Source organism: Anolis carolinensis, chromosome 2, assembly GCF_035594765.1.
Source record: "Anolis carolinensis isolate JA03-04 chromosome 2, rAnoCar3.1.pri, whole genome shotgun sequence".
In the NCBI taxonomy this organism is placed as follows: Eukaryota; Metazoa; Chordata; class Lepidosauria; order Squamata; family Dactyloidae; genus Anolis; species Anolis carolinensis.
In genome coordinates, this window is record NC_085842.1 from 73,053,223 (window position 1) to 73,073,964 (window position 20,742).

At 39.8% G+C, this 20,742-nt stretch overlaps 1 protein-coding gene across 7 annotated transcripts in view; it reads left to right on the top strand.

Moving 5' to 3' along the window:
- The first annotated feature begins 613 nt into the window (after positions 1-613).
- iqsec1 (IQ motif and Sec7 domain ArfGEF 1) overlaps positions 614-20,742 on the top strand; it is a 453,315-nt gene continuing 433,186 nt past the window's right edge. For all 7 annotated transcript variants that reach the window (XM_062973848.1, XM_062973849.1, XM_062973836.1 and 4 more), the window contains exon 1: positions 614-1,047. In XM_062973848.1, coding sequence (XP_062829918.1) covers positions 728-1,047 — 320 coding nt within the window. In that variant the 5' untranslated portion in view covers positions 614-727. The remainder of the gene's footprint in view (positions 1,048-20,742) is intronic.

Genomic DNA, 20,742 nt, shown 5'->3' on the forward strand with positions numbered 1-20,742 from the left:
GCAGCTGTCACCACCACCAGCAGCGCCGCCGCCGCCCTCCCGCTCCGCCGTGTGGGCACGCGCTTTCAGGGAGAGAGGCAGGGCGGGAGCGCGCGCGCGCGCGCGAATGAGTGTGAGCGAGCTTGTGTATGTTGTTGGAAGGAAGCAAGCAAGCAAGCAAGCGCTGGGACGGAAGAAAGAAGATGAAGAAGAAGAGCAGCAGTAAGTGCGGACAGGACTGAGGCGAGGTGGGCTCTTATAATAGTAGTCACTCCAGGACCCAAGCCCAGCTCCGCCCCAGAGACTGCGAAGAGGAAGCACTTTCCCAAACTCAGCGGGACCTGCAGCGGGAGAGGAGAGGAGAGGAAGGGAAGCAAGCGCAGAGGCGAAGGAGAGGCTTCCCCAGTGTCTCTTGGCTGGTGCTGTCCCGCCAGCCTTCCTTGGTGGCCCAAGGGGTCCATGGCGGCTCCGCAGAGCCCGGGCGGCGCCAGCTCTCTCTAGCCGGGAAGAAGAAGAAGGAGAAGCAGTGGACGAACCTCCTCCTCCTCGTCCTGCTCGGGGCCCGTGCTTGGCGGGGGGCGGGTGGTGGGGCGCCGCGGGCGGGCTGGCGCTGGGACTGCTCTTCCTCCTCGTCCTCCGCGGCCGAGCTGAGCGGCCCCGCCCCGCCGCCCCCTCCTCCCGCTCGCCTTGCCCCGGGCCCCCGTGGGCGGCGGAGTGGGCCCCGGGCCCCCGCGAGGCTGGCCCGGCCATGGAGCCCCCGCCGGCGGAGAACCCGAGCAAGGCGGCGGAGTACCTCAAGGAGCTCAACAAGATCATCGAGACGCAGCAGGAGCTGCTGGAGAAGCAGAAGCTCCGCATCGACGAGCTCGAGCAGCAAGTGGCCAAGCTGGACCGCGAGAACGGGCGCCTCCAGGACGAGCACCAGCGGCACCTGGCCACCTGCACGCTGCTCCTCCTCCAGCACCAGCAGCTGCAACAACAACAGCAGCAGCAGCAGCAGGGGACCTTACCCGCGCTCCCGCCGCCCATGCCTCCGGGGGACAGCCAGGAGCACGCCAAGGATGAAAAGTAAGCCAAGGTCTCTTTCGGGGCTGGGGGCCGGGAGATGCGGGCCGTCTCCTGCCTTGAAACATCCCACGGAGATTGCCTCTTGGGACCCCTCGGTGGGACAAACTTTTGGGAAGGTTAGGGAGTGAACCAAACCGAAGAATGAATGCAGCTGGAGTCCACTTTAACTGCCTTCAGGCTCTGGGATCCTGCGAGTGAGAGTCTGACGAGGCGCCACCACTCTTGGGCAAAGGCCTTGTAAGACTACAACCAGGACCATAGCCAGGTCGGGGCAAGGGGGTGGAGGGTTGAAACATTTTTAGCGAATCATGAAGAGTAGTTCCATAACGCAAAATAATTTAGAAATCAGGCTCCATTGATAAACTTCAACTCAAGACAGATGAACTTCAGTGGACACTCATGGAGATTTGGTTAACCACTTAAAATGCATGAGTGAACCAGGTTTTAAAAACCTGAAAATTTTCAGGGGGGGGGGGGGTTGAACCCCTAACCCCCGCCCCCCTCCCTCCGGCTACAGCGTTGACTATAATACCCATGATCCCATAGCAGAAAGCCATGGCAATTAAAGTGGTGTCAAACTGCATTCATCCTATAGTGGAGATTATTATTATTATTATTATTATTATTATTATTTAAATCGTGTCAGAATCTACTTGAGAACATATTGCAAGTCGCTTCTGGTGTGAGAGAATGGGCCGTCTACAGAGACGCTTCCCAGGGGACGCCCGGCTGTTTTACCATCCTGCTGGGAGGCTTCTCTCATGTCCCCTCAAGATAGAGCTGACAGGCGGGAGCTCACCCTGTCTCGGGGATTTGAACCGGCCACCTTCAGATCAGCAACTCAAACTTCAGGTTTAACCCATTGCGCCACCGCAGCCTCCTTACAGTGGAGATGCAAAAGAACCGCGCTTCTCGCCCTCCTCCGTCAGCGGCTCAGCTGCGGGACCAGACCTGGCTCAGAGACGAAGCCTTGGAGTAATTGATTTGCTCTCGGTTTTCTTGGAGCTTGTGTTTGTGGTCCCAGGGGCTCCCTTCAGAGCCCCCGGTCTAGCGGAGTTCACCTGCGGAAGAATCCTCCTCTCCAGGTGGAGGAGGAGGATTTGGCCCCGGAGTCAGCCTTGGGAAAGGGCTGCTTGGGCTCCTTCCTCTTCCAAGGCAGAGCGTGCGGCTCCTCCTCATAGCGGCCTTGGGAGGCCGAAGGAGTGGTGAGAAGCTGCCGCTGAAACCGAGGGGATGAGGGTCAGTAAACACTGGCAGGGGGCCACTTGTTCCAAACTCTGACTCTTTCACATCTAAACTTGTTGATCGTCAGGAACCTGTTTGCTCTCAATCTCTGTGCCTATTTACAGCGGGTTTTAAGCGTTAATTAATCGTGTACCATTGATTACGTATGGGGAGCTGCTTAACTGCATTACTGCTTAAAGTCAGGCCGATCCTGGAGTCGTTAAAGAGCTACACTGCCCTATCTCTCTTGAACTGCTTAAAATAGAAAGTTATTCAAGCAGGGAAAGCACAATGTGTTTCTCAATCAAAGTTCACAATTTGCCCGGTTTAAGGCAATTTGCCTTGGCTCCTCCTGAGTCTTCTTGACAGAGTGAGAGTTATGGAGACAGGGATACCAGCTGGAAAGAAGTGTTTCTCTCATCTAAAGCTACAGTGGATAGTTTATTTGATTACTTTTTAAAAGTTTGATTTTTTTAATGTTAGAATTAGATGAGAAAAACTAAAGCTACTACTAATAGAATATTTAATTCATGAATGGCATTACTTCAAACCCACACATGTCAAATTATTTTTCTTCAGATACACACTCAATAAGGTATGAACATGTTAACAGATACAGGTAGATTCGATTTACTTGTTTGTAGATATAAAGCTATAGAAGTTTTTATTTATCGTATCAGAAGCAAACCGAGAGTACAAGTTGTAATGTACAGTAGAGTCTCACTTATCCAACACTCGCTTATCCAACATTCTGGATTATCGAACGCATTTTTGTAGTCAATGTTTTCAATACATTGTGATATTTTGGTACTAAATTCGTAAATACAGTCATTACTACATAGCATTACTGCATATTGAACTACTTTTTCTGTCAAATTTGTTGTATAACATGATGTTTTGGTGCTTAATTTGTAAAATCATAAACTAATTTGATGTTTTAATAGGCTTTTCCTTAATCCCTCCTTATTATCCAACATATTCGCTTATCCAATGTTCTGCTGGCCCGTTTATGTTGGATAAATGAGACTCTACTGTATTTGAAAACACAAAGTTTAAAAACTTGGCATTCTACTAAATGTCCTTTGACATTTAGTCAAAGTAGCTGGCCACTTGGAGTGCCTCTGGTGTGGCTATGAGAAGGTCCTCCATTGTACATGTGGCTGGGCTCAGGCTGCGTTGTAGTAGATGGTCTGTGGTTTGCCCTTCTGCACACTCACATGCCGTGGACTCCACTTTGTGGCCCCATTTCTTAAGATTGACTCTGCATCTGGTGGTGCCAGAGCACAGTCTGTTCAGTGCCTTCCAAGTCACTGGGAGAAGTTGCCTGAGGCAGAAGGCCCTTGTGTGTCCAGGTAGCAGAGGAAGGTGACAGGATTACTCATAGTTCTGTTTGTGGACCTCTAACAAGAAGTTGTGCATGCACTTCTTAATGGTAATTTATCCAGTTTATATTTTGCGTCACAGCAGCAATAAAAGTTAGTGCGTGTTTATAAGGGATGGCAAACCATTATTTCTTTTCAGTGTAGTTCTTTTTATCTGCAATAATATCTCCTTGAGTCTCCTCCCCTTTAAACTGAGATGTAGGGATTGAGTGCTGCAAATATATCAATGGTGGAGGTCATTCTTTGGTGTTTGCATTTAAAGAGAAAGCTTTCAAACACTGTTTTCAAAGGGAGTTCATACACTGATTATGCACAAAGTCGTTGGTTTTCAATCAGGAAACTTACCTTATTGTGGATTACAGAGAACCATGTTTTTAATATCATTTGTTACTTGATGTGACATCTTAGAAAATTACCTATTTGTTTCTTCCCTCTGCACAGTACAGAAACCATCTTGTGTTCATCCCATCAAAATGTTGCTTGTTCTCAATTTTACATTTCTGTTAAAGAAAATGTGGCCTGGAAGAGATTTTTTTTATGAGTTAGAAACAGACAGTTGACTTGGAAAAATCATACTAAGAATAAATCCTTTGAAATAAATGAGCTTGTAAAGGGGTGGTTTATAGGGCATATGCTGCTGTTCAGGAAGCAAATCTGCTTTCATAACAAGAGGTCTGTCTTCAATATCTCATTTTTAAATGTCTAGTTGTACACAAAAAACTTGACAAATAATATCTGGGAACTGGTTTTATATCCATGCTGAAGCAGCTTTCCTTCGTTATCTTTCCAAGTGATATACTAGAAATTACATAAATGGGTTTGCCATGTTTTGATAAGGTGCTTCTCTTGACTGTTTGAGTCAAGTCTATCAGCTACAGCCTTGGCGACTCAGTCTTTTTAAGTCACTAAGTGGATTTGATGTTGGGATCAGAATTAATCTGGGATATTTATGGAATAGTTATAATCGCCCAGAGGTATACACTGAAGGGCTCAATGGGAAAGTTCAGATTTACCAGGCGTTTGCAGTCCTGTCCAACACGTAGAAGCTGTGCTGGGGAGGGGGATTAGCTGGGGAGGGCTCTTTGTTGATGTGAATGCATGACTCTAAGATGCAAAGATTCAGGCCAAAAATGCCAGCTCTACTTCTGACTGCCAGCAAGCCATCCCTGTTGAGCCATCATAAATTGCTAGGAGCTGCTCTTTGCTATCACTGCTTTAGGCAACCTGCTGAAATTAATGTATCCATCTGCTTGTGTTTTGTACACAAAACCTTCTATGACAGGAGCCACCATAACAGCCCCCCCCCTCAGTAATTTTAAAAAGTGAAACATTGGCTAATTTTACCTGTTCATTTGTCTGTAGACTTTATATTTAGATTTTCAAATTGTCCTCTTATCACTAGTTTTATTTGAGTGAATTAGGATAACATTAACTTAGACCATGCAAAGTTCTTGACTTGATTTTGTTGTTCTTTTGTGGTTTATCTCTGTCCATTGCTCTGGTTACTCTGTCTTAAAGGTATCCCCCCACCTCAAAAATTCTTAATATTAATGTTGGAGTTTATGTACATGCCATAATTTCCTGTTCATTTAAGCCAGTGGTTCTCAACCTGTGCGTCCCCAGATGTTTTGGCCTTCAACTCCCAGAAATCCTAACAGCTGGTAAACTGGCTGGGATTTCTGGGAGTTGTAGGCCAAAACACCTGGGGACTCACAGCCTGGGAACCACTGGTTTAAGCAGTTCCCTCCTTGTTCTGGTAATGCATTCAAATAAACAAGCATGTCTACTGAAACACATGCAATATTTTGTGTTCAGGGGTGCAACATGAGCACATAAATCTTACTTTATTGTTATGCAGACTTTCTAACAAAGCATTTAAGCAACAATACTTCACAGATTAAAATAAATGGTACAGAATAAATTGGAATGGGGAGAAGAGAATAAACAAATTTGGGTGCCAAGTCTTCCCTACAGTTATATGTAATGACGACATAATTATGAACTGCTGAAGACAGTTCTGTGGGGTAATAATCCAATGGGAATTGGTCCTAGCAGGAAGTGAAGCAAGTAACAACTATGGAAAAGGCATTTCTAGTAGCAGCAGCCCAGTTGCAGAACAGCCTGTGCAAAAGGTTTGCCTGGTTCTGCCCCCTTTTTTTTAGCATCAGATTGTTATATTCACTCAGATATTTTAAATACTGTACCATAAATCATGTGGTCTGGCCTCTCACTTTTGATATTAGTGCTTTTAGAATTGGAGGTGCATTTAAATATGTATGGGTGTCATATTTTATATTCTTGATTTTGTCTTGTATTTTCTATCTCTTTAATTTTTGTGTGCGCTACAAAATGTGTATTATGGAGTGGCATACTGAGATCAAGATCAAATACACTAGCAGTAATACCCTGTTTCCCTGAAAATAAGACATCCCCAGAAAATAAGACCTAATAGAGGTTTTGCTGAATTGCTAAATATAAGGCCTCCCCCAAAACTAAGACCTAGTAAAGTTTTTGTTTGGAAGCATGCAGGATCGGTAAATGTACATACCATATATTGTTGTACATGGAAATAAAGGTAGTAACAAGAAATAATAATAATATGAATATAATAATAACTTTATTCTTGTAGCCCACCTCCATGTCCCAGAAGGGACTCAGGGCAGCTTACATAGGGACAAGCCCAACAATAACATAAATTTACATACGAACAGAAATTTAAAACAGTAATTTAAAAACAGTATAGCAATAAAATATAATATAGACATTCTTGAAAGGAATCACAGTTTGGTTATGCTGGTTTGTGATGACAACTACTGTACAGTAGATAATAAATGTTCATTTTTTTAAAAATTCAACCATAAATGTGAATTCTTCTTTGTGGAAAAATAAGACACCCCCTGAAAATAAGACCTAGCGCTTCTTTGGGAGCAAAAATTAATATAAGACACTGTCTTATTTTCAGGGAAACAGGGTAATATCACTGTAGATAAATGTGTGCATTATATCTGTGTATATGGCTTATATGCAACTTTTATCCTTGTTGCCTGCAAAGGTATGGGATCCTTAACTTCAAGATTGACAGAGTCAAGAGTTTTCTTCTCAAGCCTCCCCCCCCCCCCCCCCCCCGGCAACTGATCTTTTTCTCCATATAAAAAAACCACATTCGAGGATGATTCCTTTCAAATTAATGGAGTGTGGTCTTAATTCTAAACCAAGGAAAAGTTCCTTCCATTCTGTTCTTGGGAGCTATAATGGGATAGACCTTTGGCTATGCTTGGGCCAGAGTAGGAATTGAGTGAGAGGCCTGTTCAACTTTCTCTTGGCATGCAATTTTCATGCCAGCTAAAATAGTCTCTCCTAATCCCCACTGAGGTATAAAGAACTATCTGATTAGAAAGAGATGGATAAGAATGCTTGCAGCACCATAATTTAATCCCTCTGGTGCTGTTCTTGTTCTTATTTGTTTGTGCCTGCTGTTTTGTTAGCGCTTAAATGCTAGTTTTAAGATGTTTTTTAAGGGGAAACAGTATACCTTTGCTATAGCTGTGGCAATTTCAGGTTAGTATCTATTGGCAAGGAGTCAAGTAGGTTTGCAAGGAAACTAAAGCTATAGTTTGAAGGAAGTAGGCAAGTAGTAGGTTACCCCACATGACACAAAAACATACAATTAATTTGCACAGCTTCCCTCTCAACTTGTACTTGATAAATGCTTGAACAGGATATTCCTAGCTTGACCTTGGTCACTTGGCTAAGAAGAATCTTACTTTCTCCTCAAGTTCTCTATGAGCTGTAAGCATCAAGCATCCTTTCCCCCCTTTCACAAGATATAAAGGTTACAAACTAGCATGCGAATAAGGTAAAACAGATTTGAAGCTTTCTCCGGTTTTAATAGTCATTTTTGTTTAATATGGATGTGGTATCTATGAAACCAATCTGAATTTCAACAAAGGCATGTTTTAGATTTATATAGCAGCACATAGCTAATGTAAGGACTGTTTGACGTGTTCTTTATAAAAATAAAATCTTTCTGGTAAGGCAAGGCGTGTAACCACATATTCATAGTCTACTTTCTGTAAGTAAAAAGTTTGCATGGTTTTATGGTTGTGGAGGAACACAGAAATATAAGCCTGACATTTAAAACTATTTGTTAGAAAATGTTTGCTATATCTTGAACCTCCATTATAGGATCACAGAAAAACCTAAGAAAAATGTGATGTATTGAAGAACCCATTTATATTTAAAATGTATTGCTGCATATTAGTAAAATGGTACTGTTTGATATTGTACTTTCCAACCAAAAACAGTAATGATGTCTCTTTACCAGAGATTTAGGGCGCTTCCAGACAAGGCTTAAATCTGCTTCAGAGTGGGTTAAAGAAACCTGCACCAAAGTGGGTTTAAGTCTCCACACCTCCCCCCACAACTCAGTCTTTCCCAGGTTTTAACTTTCAAGATGGCATTGGGCCACACAACCCCCCTCCCAAAGCCTTAAAAATAAAGAAAAACTTACCAGGCCACCATTAGGCCTCTCCAGAGGCCTTTTGGCATATAGAAATGATGTGCCAGGGGGTGGGGGAGCAGGAGCAGTCCCCCCCCCACCACCTCCTGCCATGTCATTTCTATACACGAGGAGTCCTCCAGAAAGGGCTAATGGTGGCCTGGTAAGTTTTTCTTTATTTTTAAGGCTTTGGGGGTATTGGGGAGGGGATGGTTGCCTTCCTTGGTTCTCCAGGCTGATGGGGCCCGAAGAACCAAGTTTGGCTGTGGGAATGGATCCTTGAGTAGTTACAAGACTACCCATGGATCAGTCCCCACAAGGCTCAAACCCCATTAGACCTGGGTCTTTCAGAAAAGCCCGGGTCAAATGGGATATCAAATTAATTCGGGACAAAGCAGAATTTTCCTGCTTTGTCCTAAATTAATCATCTTAGGCATTGTTTGGTCACCTCCAGTAAAAATCCATCGGGGTCCGCATTTTGGGCCTTGCCTGGAAGAGCCCTTAAGCGGCTATTTCAGTACCAGAATAAGAGGATAGTCCAGACCATTTTGCACATATAGTCTGTACAATCTGTAGCAACAGAGATGAAAAGATACCTTGGTTAGCTAATCAAGTGTTGTTGTTTTTTAATCTGTGATGCTGCACATGCTGAACCTAGACTATAGCTTCCAAATTAAGGAGCTGTAGAAATTTGTCTAATTCTCTAATCTACTATTGGCTAAAATAAACATTATTGGCAGTCTTTCTGTCTCCTGAGATAATAAAAGATTTTCAGTTCAATAAAAGTTGCTTGGAAATGTGAAAGTATAGGTAGGACTCCCAATGTTGAATCTCCAGGACCTTTTGAAGATAAAGGAGTAGGAGATTTTCTGCCACTTTCTTGCCTCCCCCCCCCCCCCAACACAGTAATCAGAGGGAGAGATGGAATTTCCCAGCAATGATATATACAGTGGGGGGGGGGGGTATTTAGTCAGATACCAATTGTACAAGTTCTCCCACTTAAAAAGATGAGAGAGGCCTGTAATTTACATCATAGGTAGACCTCAACTATGAGAGACAACATGAGAAAACACATCCAGAAAATCACCTTGTCTGATTCTTCACGAATGTATTTGCAAATTATGGTGGAAAATAAGTATTTGGTCACAACAAGCAAGCAAGATTTCTGGGTCTCACAGACCTGTAACTTCTTCTTGAAGAGGCTTCTCTGTTCTCCACTCATTGCCTGTAGTAATGGCACCGATTTGAACTTGTTATCAGTCTAAAAGACACCTGTCCGCAACTTCAAGCAGTCACACTCCAAACTCCACTATGTTGAAGACCAAAGAGCTGTCCAAGGACACCAGAAACAAAATTGTAGCCCTGCACCATACTAGGAAGACTGAATCTGCAATAGGCAAGCAGCTTGGTATGAAGAATTCAACTGTGGGAGCAATAATTAGAAAATGGAACAGATACAAGACCACTGAGAATCTCCCTCAGTCTGGGGCTCCACGCAAGATCTCACTCTCTGGGGTCAAAATGATCACAAGAACAGTGAGCAAAAATCCCAGAACCACCCGAGGGAACCTAGTGAATGACTTGCAGAGAGCTGGGACCAACGTCTCAAAGACTACCATCAGTAACACACTATGCCACCAGGGACTCAGATCCTGTAGTGCCAGACGTGTCCCCCTGATTAAGCCAGTACATGTCCAGGCCCGACTGAAGTTTGCTAGAGAGCATTTGGATGATCCAGAAGAGTATTGGAAGAATGTCATATGGTCAAATGAAGCCAAAGTAGAACTGTTTGGCAGAAACACAACTTGTCGTGTTTGGAGGAGAAAGAATGCAGAGTTGCATCCAAAGAATTCCATACCTACTGTGAAGCATGGGGGCAACAACATCATGCTTTGGGACTGTTTCTCTGCAAAGGGATCAGGGTGACTGATCCGTATGCATGAAAGAATTAATGGGGCCATGTATCATGAGATTTTGAGTGCAAACCTCCTTCCACCAGCAAGGGTACTGAAGATGAAACGTGGCTGGGTCTTTCAACATGACAATGATCCCAAGCACACCACCAAGGCAACGAAGGAGTGCCTTCGTAAGAAGCATTTCAAGGTCCTGGAGTGGCCTAGCCAGTCACCAGATCTTAACCCTATAGAAAACCTTTGGAGGGAGTTGAAAGTCTGTGTTGCCCAGCAACAGCCCCAAAACTTCATTGCTCTCGAGGACATCTACATGGGGGAATGGGCCAAAAGACCAGCAGGAGTGTGTGCCAACCTTGTGAGGACTTACAGAAAACATTTGACTTCTGTCATTGCCAATAAAGGATATATAACAAAGTATTGAAATGAACATTTGTTATTGACCAAATACTTATTTTCCACCATAATTTGCAAATAAATTCATGAAAAATCAGACAATGTGATTTTCTGAATGTGTTTTCTCATGTTGTCTCTCATAGTTGAGGTTTACCTATGATGTCAATTACAGGCCTCTCTCATCTTTTTAAGTGGGAGAACTTGTACAATTGGTATCTGACTAAATACTCCCCCCCCCTCGCCACTGTAGTTATGAGCTGCTCCCATTAACCAAGAGTGTTTGAGGTCTTTATAAAATCTTTGATTTGATAAAGATTAAAATTGTTAGAAATGGACTTAGATCAATACAGCCACACACATTATTATTATTGTCCAGCTGCAAGCCTGTATTTTAATATTGACCTCTGTACCACTGGGCCCTGTTTTCCCCAAAGGACCCTAAAGCAATTTAGAAGATGAAATAATAGAATTCCAGATAATTTTTTATTCCTCCTTGAGAATGAGGATAGCTACATTTCATAGTTTCCCAGCTAAATATCAATCAACTGGTTTGCCAAGTATCGTCTGGCTTCTTTCCTTACTTGGCAGAAGGTCTTTGGTATGCTTGGAAATACTTGTACAATTTCAGTGACAGAATTGAATTGAACACTTTTGAAAAGCTGATGACACATTGCTGATTATGTTTATTGAAATGGAATAAGTGGTCTGTTTGGTGAAAATGAAAACAGTATGGCGGCAACTTAGACAGCCTGGTGATATGGGGCTTTGTATCCAACAGGCTTTTGCAGTTGCAGATTTTCCATGCCACAATAAACAATTTGGTTACTAGAGGATGTTTCACACATTTCTTTGAGTTACGTATGTTGGTGTTGCTGACAAACAAGGCTTGATAAAATCTGAATTACTTTGTATGACTGAGCTGTCAAAGATATTGATACAATCATGCTGTTCAGTGTTTCAACAGATGTAACTTAGGTTCACTTGTTGATCTGTAATCAAGAAAATATGTAATTTACCAGTGGCTGATATTAATTATTGCCCTTATGTTGAAGCAGATGTGTTTCTGTAGTGTATATTCAAGTCATTTCCAATGTCTAGCAATCCTAGGATGAAACTATCAGAAGGTTTTCTTGCCAAGATTTGTCTTCTTCTGAAGCTAAGAGAATGTGACTTTCCTAAGGTCACACAGTGGATTTCTATGATTGAGTGGGGATTCAAATCCTGGTCCCAGAATCATAGTCCAGCCTCAAACTACTACACAACACGCACACACTGTAAATTAATTACCTCTCTGAAACGTGATTCTGGTGTCATGTTATCTCTCAGTGTATTCCATTTTCAGGCTTTGAGGTTGAGTGCACTTTTGCTATTATCACAAATCACACAGTGTTCAATATACACACTTTCATTAAAAACATCACTTTTGTTTACATTACCCATAAATTAGGAGAAAGAGTTGTCTTTTGACATTCTGTTCTTAGTTTAAAAGAACCAAAAAGTGATTTTCTAACTAAAACCTTTAAACCATCCATGATACTTAGTGTAGATGAAGAACTGGAATACTGAATATTTTTGTCAGTGGTGATTTGCTAGTACAATTGCTAATCCCAGGTAGGGTAAGATATATTGAATCAGTGAAATTTATGATTTACAATTGCCAGATTTGCTTTGATTATATGTGGATCTTAGGAGTAAAATTACTACAGGAAAAACAAAGAATATGTGAATGCTGAAGTTATGGAATGAGTAATTACTCCAAAATGCAAAGGAGCAAGAGGGGAAAAAAATATTGGCTTGGACAAAAATGGATATGGATGTATTTTGGATACAAGACGTTTCCAGATAATGGCACCACTTGAGCTGCCATGGTTCCGTGCTGTGAATTGCTGGGAGTTGTAGTCCTCTCCTTGACTGAGAAGACTCAAGGCCTTGTGAAACTATAGCTGCCAAGATTCTATAGTATTGGGTTGTGCCAGTTAAAGTGGTTCCAAACTGCAATAATTCTACAGTGTAGATCTCATAGCTACTTGATACAGATGTTTAATGTGTTCTTTGATTCATGGTTGCTTTGATTGTTTTGGTTTCTGCCTGCACTTTATCTCCCACTGGGAGATAGGGCGGGATAGAAATAAAGTTTATTGTTATTTATTATTATTATTTATTATTATTATTAGTGGAATTCCATGGCTGAGCAGGGATTTGGACTTGGATCTTACAGATTCTTAGTTCAGTTTTCAAACCACGAAACAATGCTGGGCATTAGTTGTTGCACTAGTCACCTTTTGTTAAATGTGCATTTGATGTTAAGTTTGTAAGGAAGAATTTTATTTAATGTGTATATTTTACTGCTGTATTGTGTTAACTACTGTTTTAAACCAAAGTTTTTATGAAGTTATGTTGTTATGCTGGGCTTGTCTCTGTTTTAAGCCACCCTGAGTCCCTTCGGGGAGATGGTGGCGGGATGATAATAATAATAATAATAATAATAATAATAATAATAATAATAATGCTAATAATGATAATAATGATAATAATGATAATAATAATAATAATAATAATATAATATTTCATACAGACGCTTCCACCAAGATCCTAATAACTGATCACACTGCATAAAATCTCCCAAGGAGAGCTATATATTGGATTGCAGCACTATAGAAAACAATAAACAATCTGTGAAGTCGTTCTTTTCTGCAGAAGACACATCACTGATAAGGACCACATTTACTGAACCTCCAAGGTAGCTCTTCTAGCCTTGTATAATGGTTTACAACAGCATTATAGAGCTTGAACAACCCTAAATAGGGTGCCCCCTTTGCATAGCCTCTGACAAAAAACCAGCTGCTTATGTAAGCGTATTAACACTTACACAAAGTGGCAGCAAGATTCTGGTTATAGACTATAGGTATTAAATATTTCAAAAGCATCAGTATTATTGCAGAATTCTCATTTGTTTTGAATGAAGCAATGGGAAGGAAGCAGATGATGTGTAATAGTGTACACATTGTGAGACACATTGGGAAAGTTTGTCTCAAAACTGGCTTCAGTCTGCCCTGCACCTACTTTTTCATTCCTGCTTCACAGTATACTATTCCCCCTATTTCCTCATATCTGCAAATCTCTTCTGAGATTTTAAGCATTTATTCTCTCATATTTATCCTGGTAAATATTTCTTTAGATTTATTGGCATGTTAGTCCTCCCGCCACTTTCCTCTATTGCGTTTTCTATTGCACATTAACTGTTTTGGCGGTTGTATCGGAGTATGTGTTTTTTCAACAATATAAGTATCATTATACAATTTGTAAAGTCAGTAATTTTCCAATATTTTACTTATAGCACCAATACACACATTAAAACTCCCCCACTGTCTACCCATCTAGCAACCATACTCATAAAATAAAAAATTATAAAGTTAAAATTGACTTCCCACCTTAAAGCCATAGGATGAAAATATTTTTTATTATCCTACTAACTTATCTTAAACAATTAATCTATTCTACCTATGTCTTGATGGTATTTTGATGTTCATTGTACATTGCTCCAGGACTTGTTGCTGGCCACAATATAAATACAGTTAAATAAATAAATACCTTAGCCTTCATTAAAACAACCAAGTCCCTTAGGAAATGAACTATACTCTCATTTCATCTAAATAGGAAAAAGAAGCCTTCCAGAATTTCATAAAATAGATCTGATACCACTGAAGTTGGGCAGTCCATGTAATATTTTGTGAAACTTGCTTCCTAGGACAATCATGCCTTTAAATAAATGGTGTATGAGCTGAGTGCAGTCATTTCTACTCCACTCCCATCACCACCCAAGCATACCATTAAATATACAACTTAAAATGTGAGAATCATGCATCCACAAAGCACAGATCTGCAATAAAACAAATACCTCAAAACACTATTTTGGTTCAACATACCCAAAGTAATGTTTTCCCCTGAAAACTATCATTAGCCTTTTGATCACTTCCAATTTTGTCAAAAGGGACAGATTCAACCTTCAGGGTGCTGGTTACCCACCTCTGTTTTAAGCTATAAGTGATTTTCTGAATATTAACTTTCTCTTTAAGTCAGCTTATCAGTCTATTACTTCCCTTATGAATAAAACACGAAAGCAATTCCATCGTGGAAAGCCTTTCTACTCTCTGGGCAATCTCAGAATCCCCATGGGCAAACAGTATGCCAAACTATTTACTTAGAGTCCTGCTTCACTTAGTTCAAATGTAGTAAGTAGATGAGTATAAAATTAACCTTAGAATAAACAAATGAAGGTGTTGATTGTGCACCCTTTATTAGGAGTAATGATCTAGTATAGAGCAATAACAATAAATGCTCCTTACAAAAAAGAGCTGAAGCATCATTCCCTAGAACTAGGAAAGCAAGATTACAGCTTTTTAGGGTCAGTCTCTATTTTCTATTACTATGTACAGCTAAAAGCTGGCAAATAGAGGTTACTTTGTATATAAAGAGAAGCTGTCTAAGAGGCTTAGTCCTGCTCCCAAGATTTTCCAGCAATTGCAGGGGGAGAGATCAGAACTATCAATGGTGTACTGTGATATTTAACTTACAAACCTAAGCATGGCTGATGATTTCCTTGATTTTCTGTAAAGCAAGGGAAGACTAAGTATAGCCTCTCCCCCAAATGCAGTTTGCTGCTTTCCTGCTTTGCCCATTTCTGCTCTAAAGCTGGAAAAGATTCTCCTGGAGCCCATTTCGGGTAATGTAAACAGTCTTCAAGGAGGCGAGGTGAAATAAAGCACATAAATTGGTTCTACCATTAGACCAAGATAATTTTACTGCATTCACTCCACTTTGCACCTCCCCTTTATCCTGCTATCACTTTTGAATAAAAAGAGAAGTCATGGTCATGGCTGAAGCAATTAACATATTCATAATGCATAATTTTGGCAATGAATGCACTAAGAGCCATAGCATATAGCAGAAAGACACTTACAGTGTTCGTGTAATCTAAATCAATTGAGGCTTACAAATCAGTACCTTAAAAAACAATTTAACAGCATTCCTAGCTAAAGAATGCCTTCAGGCTAATGAAATTAGTTTATGGTTCACATCTCACCATTAGCACTAAGTACTTGCCTTACTGACAGTCTGAGAGACCACACTGCATGAACAGGGAAATGACAAAGCAGACTTAGGAACTGGATGTTCCTAGTGCCTTCTTGGAGTTTTGTATGTGTGTGTTTTTAAAAATCAGTGTTAGTATTACAGCTGTCATTCTGCCTCATGCCTTTTCCGCTAAGAGGTTAGACAGATGCCCCTTCAAGTACTGTGTGTGCAGGGACATGCTCATGTTCCTTAGAATCTTTGTTACCCTTGGCGATGTCAGTACATCAAACCAGAAACATCAGAAAATGATCTACACTACAAATGCAGTCAAAGCTAAAGATAACCTTGCCTAATAGTACTGATTTTGTTAAAATGTTCTGGGTGTAATTTAATAAAAAAGAAGTTAACAAGGCTTTTCTTAGACTAAACCAGAAAAATGCATATACAAGGAGCCCCCAAGTTATGAACAAAATATTCTGTAGGTTTGAATTTGTATATATATCAGAACAAGTATATTTTTAAGTATAACTCCAGCCTCTCCCCCCTCTCTCTCTGTCTTGATATATATAGAGGGGGGAGAGAGTTTAGCTTTGGATAGCATAGGGAAGGGTTAATACTCCTGTGGTGTTTGTTTTGCTGTCTGTGCCCCTGTTCAGAAGACTTCACCTCACTTTCTCACTGTGATAATTGTATTTTGAAAAATGTGGGTTTTTGGGAGGTTTTTTGGAAACAAGGATTGGTGAGAAAGTTTCAGTGGAAGCACCTTTTCCCCTTGATAACTCTTTCAGGAGCAAATTTTCCTTTCGAAGGGAAGATCTTTCTCACTTCCTGTTGTCACACTTCTGTTAACTATGAATTGGATGTTTGTAACTCAGGGGCTGCATGTACACTTTTTAAAATAGTGTGTCTTGGCCCTAGGAAACTTCTTCCAGGAAACAATTTGACAAAATTTATTTATTTATTTCCAGAATTTATACCCTGCCCTTCTCACCTGGGGGGACTCAGAGCGGCTTACACAGTTGGCAACATTCAATGCCAAGAACACAACAATAAAACAAAAACAGTACACACAATCAATTAAAACTATAAAAATACATCATTAAAATACATTATAAAAATTAAAACATATGTAAATTAGCTCCATTTGTCTAAAAACCTCATGCTTCAGCCTTCAATCGGACCATGTCGATGTTATCATATTACTCGTTAAAAGCTTGTGCACACAGCCATGTTAAGAGTTATATATGAGTTGAACTAGGTAATTCTTCTGTATTAATGACCACTGCTTAGTCATAATATTGACTGGGCCAGAGTTTGAGTTGAAGTAGTTTACACATTAAAATTTTCTTCCACTATTATTCTTTATTATGTTTTCTAATATTTTCTAAAATATTCTATATTTGGATCTGTTGAATATTGCATTTATTTCTCATTAATGAGTCATATGTGTCCATCTGGAAAAGAAAGGCTACCTTTAATTAAGATAGAGTATGTGCGGCAAAATAGCTCTCATTTCAGTCAATACTAAAATATGTTAACAGTTGATTGACGGTGTAGATGTGGGTGTCTAGAAGTTTTGTTTGACCTCTATAAATAAAAAAAAGTAGTTCCAAAAATCTTTGAAGAAAATACTTGGAAAATATTGTGAGACTTGTTAGTTGAATATTCCTAACAAAGGAATAAACATTTGTAATATGTATGATATGGCAAGTGTGTTGTAAAAAGGAAAATTGCAGTTCTGAAAAGAGTGTGTTCATACTAATTTAAGAGAATAACGATTGCTAAATGGTACAGGAAATCATAATTTTGTGTTTGGCATACTTTTAATTATCTTAGTCAGAATATATGTTTGCATTTCAGTACTGAGTAATCCACAACTCAAGCTGATTTAACAGAAGGGCACGATGAAAAGTGTGTATCTTTTAGCTTATCCGTTTTAATTTCTTGTGTTAGCATATTATACTACTGTGGTCTTCAAATACAGAAAAAATAGGCTTACAAGTTGATGCAAGATGTAACTTTGGTTGGTTGATGTTTTTCCCAGGCCACATTGAATGACTGTACTGTGAGCTTTTCAAGACATTATAAAAGTACAATTGATTTGTAGTCATGGTTCCCTGCTGCTCACGATTCCAATGTTTAAACACTTCTCATTTGCTTTTCTAATGCCAATTTGCACATTAGCTTTTGATGTTGATTATTGCCAGTATGCATTTAACTTTGTGAGCCATTCTGCATCTCAACTACGAGAGAAAAACAGAATACACACACAGACACACACACAGAGTAGAGTCTCTCTTATCCAACACATACAGGCTGGCAGAATGTTGGATAATAAGGAGGGATTAAGGAAAAGCCTATTAAACGTCAAATTACATAATGATTTTACAAATTAAGCACCTCCAACACATCATGTTTTACAACAAATCGATAGAAAAAGCAGTTCAATACACAGTAACGTTATGTAGTAATTACTGTATTTATGAATTTAGCACCAAAACATCACAATGTATTGAAAACATTGACTACAAAAACAATGACTACTAAAAATTAACTACAAATAAAGACAGAATTGCATAACATGAACTTATAGTAACAACAATATCGGAAGTTAAATCCATAAAAAGTTCAGTCCTTGCTGCCTAGAGAAAGAGCTATGAATCTGGGCAGGAGGCAGACTTTGACACACACACACATACATAACCTGCCTTTCTCCCCATGGAGATTCAAGGCAACTCATAATTATATGACACAACACAGTAAATTTAAAAATGGCAAATGCAAACATGAAAAACATTTTAAAACAATTAAATATTGTATCATGGCATTGCTCCAATTGCTTCCAAGCTATGAAAATCACATCTCAGATGTTATGGTCATACTCTCTGAGGTGAAGACGGGTCCATTCGCAATATTACTCTTGATTTAGAAGTGCCTGGCAAGAGGCCAAAGGGCCGAAGCAACGCTAGCTGGACATGCTGCACAACAATCTGAAGACTGCTGGCATCCTGATCAGGTGCACAACCTGGTGAAATGACAGCAACACAAAAGTAAAGCGGACCCCACTGAAGAAAAAGAAGAACAAATATTGTATCATGGATATAAGTTAAAACACTTTAAGATACCGTAAAAATACTTCTACAATTAAAAATGCATTTAGAACTAAATACCCTTCTGAACTTCCCCCATAACCTCCCCGGAAGTGCCCCTCATCCTCCCCCAAATGCCTGATGGCACAAAAAGGTCTTGACTTGCCTATGGAATTAAATCAGGGATGGGGCTATGGCTGACATGTGAACTTCCATTGTAACATTTGTAGCATGTGGACAACTTGCATTTCCCATTGTATGGGCTTTGAAATTCTAATTGACATGATCTCAATGACATACACACAATACAAAGATTATGAATTGTTGGTATAGTATCAGAAAGACAACTGTTGGAGAGTAGACCTGCAATAACTACCCATAGCAGAGAGGTAATAAATGTGTTGGATTCTACATCTACAAATGATTGGTTCTGAAATAAAGTGTGTCTTTTTGTGGGGAAAGAAAGTTACAAGATACAAGAGGCTCGATGTCTTGGGCTGAATTTAATTGAAATTCCTGTCCAGAGTTGCAGACGTCCAAGAGCCATTTGGGATGAAGTATCAAAGCAAACACAAGCCCAGACGTGTTTTTGACAACTGCACTAAGATTAACAAAACATATCTGACTATATTTAGAGAAGACATTCTTTTTAATAGCAAATAGTGGAAACAGTGCAGAAAGTGAGATATTTGTGAAACTAGTTTTTAAATTGATATTGTCAAGGGAGCTAAATTATTAAATGTTAAATGTGATGAATTATTAAATTCTTGTTGCAAGCCCCTATCACAGAAATGTGATCTCAATAAATACTATCTGAGTTAAAATGCTTTATTTATGTAATGGCCAAATGGAAATAATGAATTATACTCAGTACAAAGGTGATGGGGGAGATCTCAAAAGGCAGAAAAATGTTTCAAAAAAAATCATAGCAGAGTAACAGAGCTGCATGTTTGCCTTTCCAAATGTTTTATATAGGCTAAGGTAACGTGTTCACCTTTTGGCCTATAACTTGTTCAGGACTGAAATCTGCCAATAAATAACTAATGAATTACATATGTGTTAGCAAATTGTAAACAGTCTAATAGCAGTCAGAATTATAGCTAATGTTCTTCTTTAAGACCTCTATGTAAACCATGCTGCTGCAGTCTTCATTCAGTATAAAACAGCAATAGGCTGAAAGATCAATCTTCAATAAAATATGGAACATTTCTCCTACTTTGAACTTCCTCATTAATTCCAGAATCTCACTAATGCAGTCTGTTAAGCTGTTCAGAACATTGTATTTGTATATCATTCTTGAAATGGAACTGTCCTCCAAATTGGCCCATCACTTTGCCCTTTTATCCTGGATCTGGTATTTAGGCATCAAGGTCGAAAGGAGATATGTTCATGATTCCAAAGTTGAGTTTATTCTTCCTTGTTTCTTATTAAATTAAAACAACTGAATAGAGATGTAGATGATAAAAAAAACTGTTAAGATATATTACTGCATCTCTTCAGTTGTAAGATGCCATCAGTTATAAGACGCACTTTAATTTCAGTACCTTCACCAACAAAAATACATAAGATACACCTATGATTCTAAGACACCCAATTTTAGAAAGTGTATATATAAGAGAAAAGGTGTCTTAGAACTGAAAAAATCAGTATGTAACTAACCAAACTTTTAACTTTGTGCTTGAAATACCTCATTTTCAAGCAAAGGAATACTTATGTATTTATTTTTTTCGAGCATTTATATCTCATCCTTCTCACCCCCGAGGGGGGACTCAGGGCGGCCTTACAATTAGTAATCATTAGATGCTAGACAACATAATATTTAAAACAATTACAGTTAAAACAATTAACATTAATTTAAAACATCCATATAAACATACATTTAGAAGGCACATATCTAGTCATAATCCAGATCTGTCCGTTATCTGTCATAGAATCATTTTTACAATTAATGCTGTGTCTGCTGCTCAAATGCCTGGTCCCATAAACATGTTTTAGGTTTTTTAGGAAAGGACAAGAGGGAGGGAGCTGCCTGATCTCATTAGGGAGAGACTTCTGTAGACGGGGGGTGGGGGGCACCACGGAGAAGGCCCTGTCTCTCATCCCTACCAGTCATGTGAAGGTGG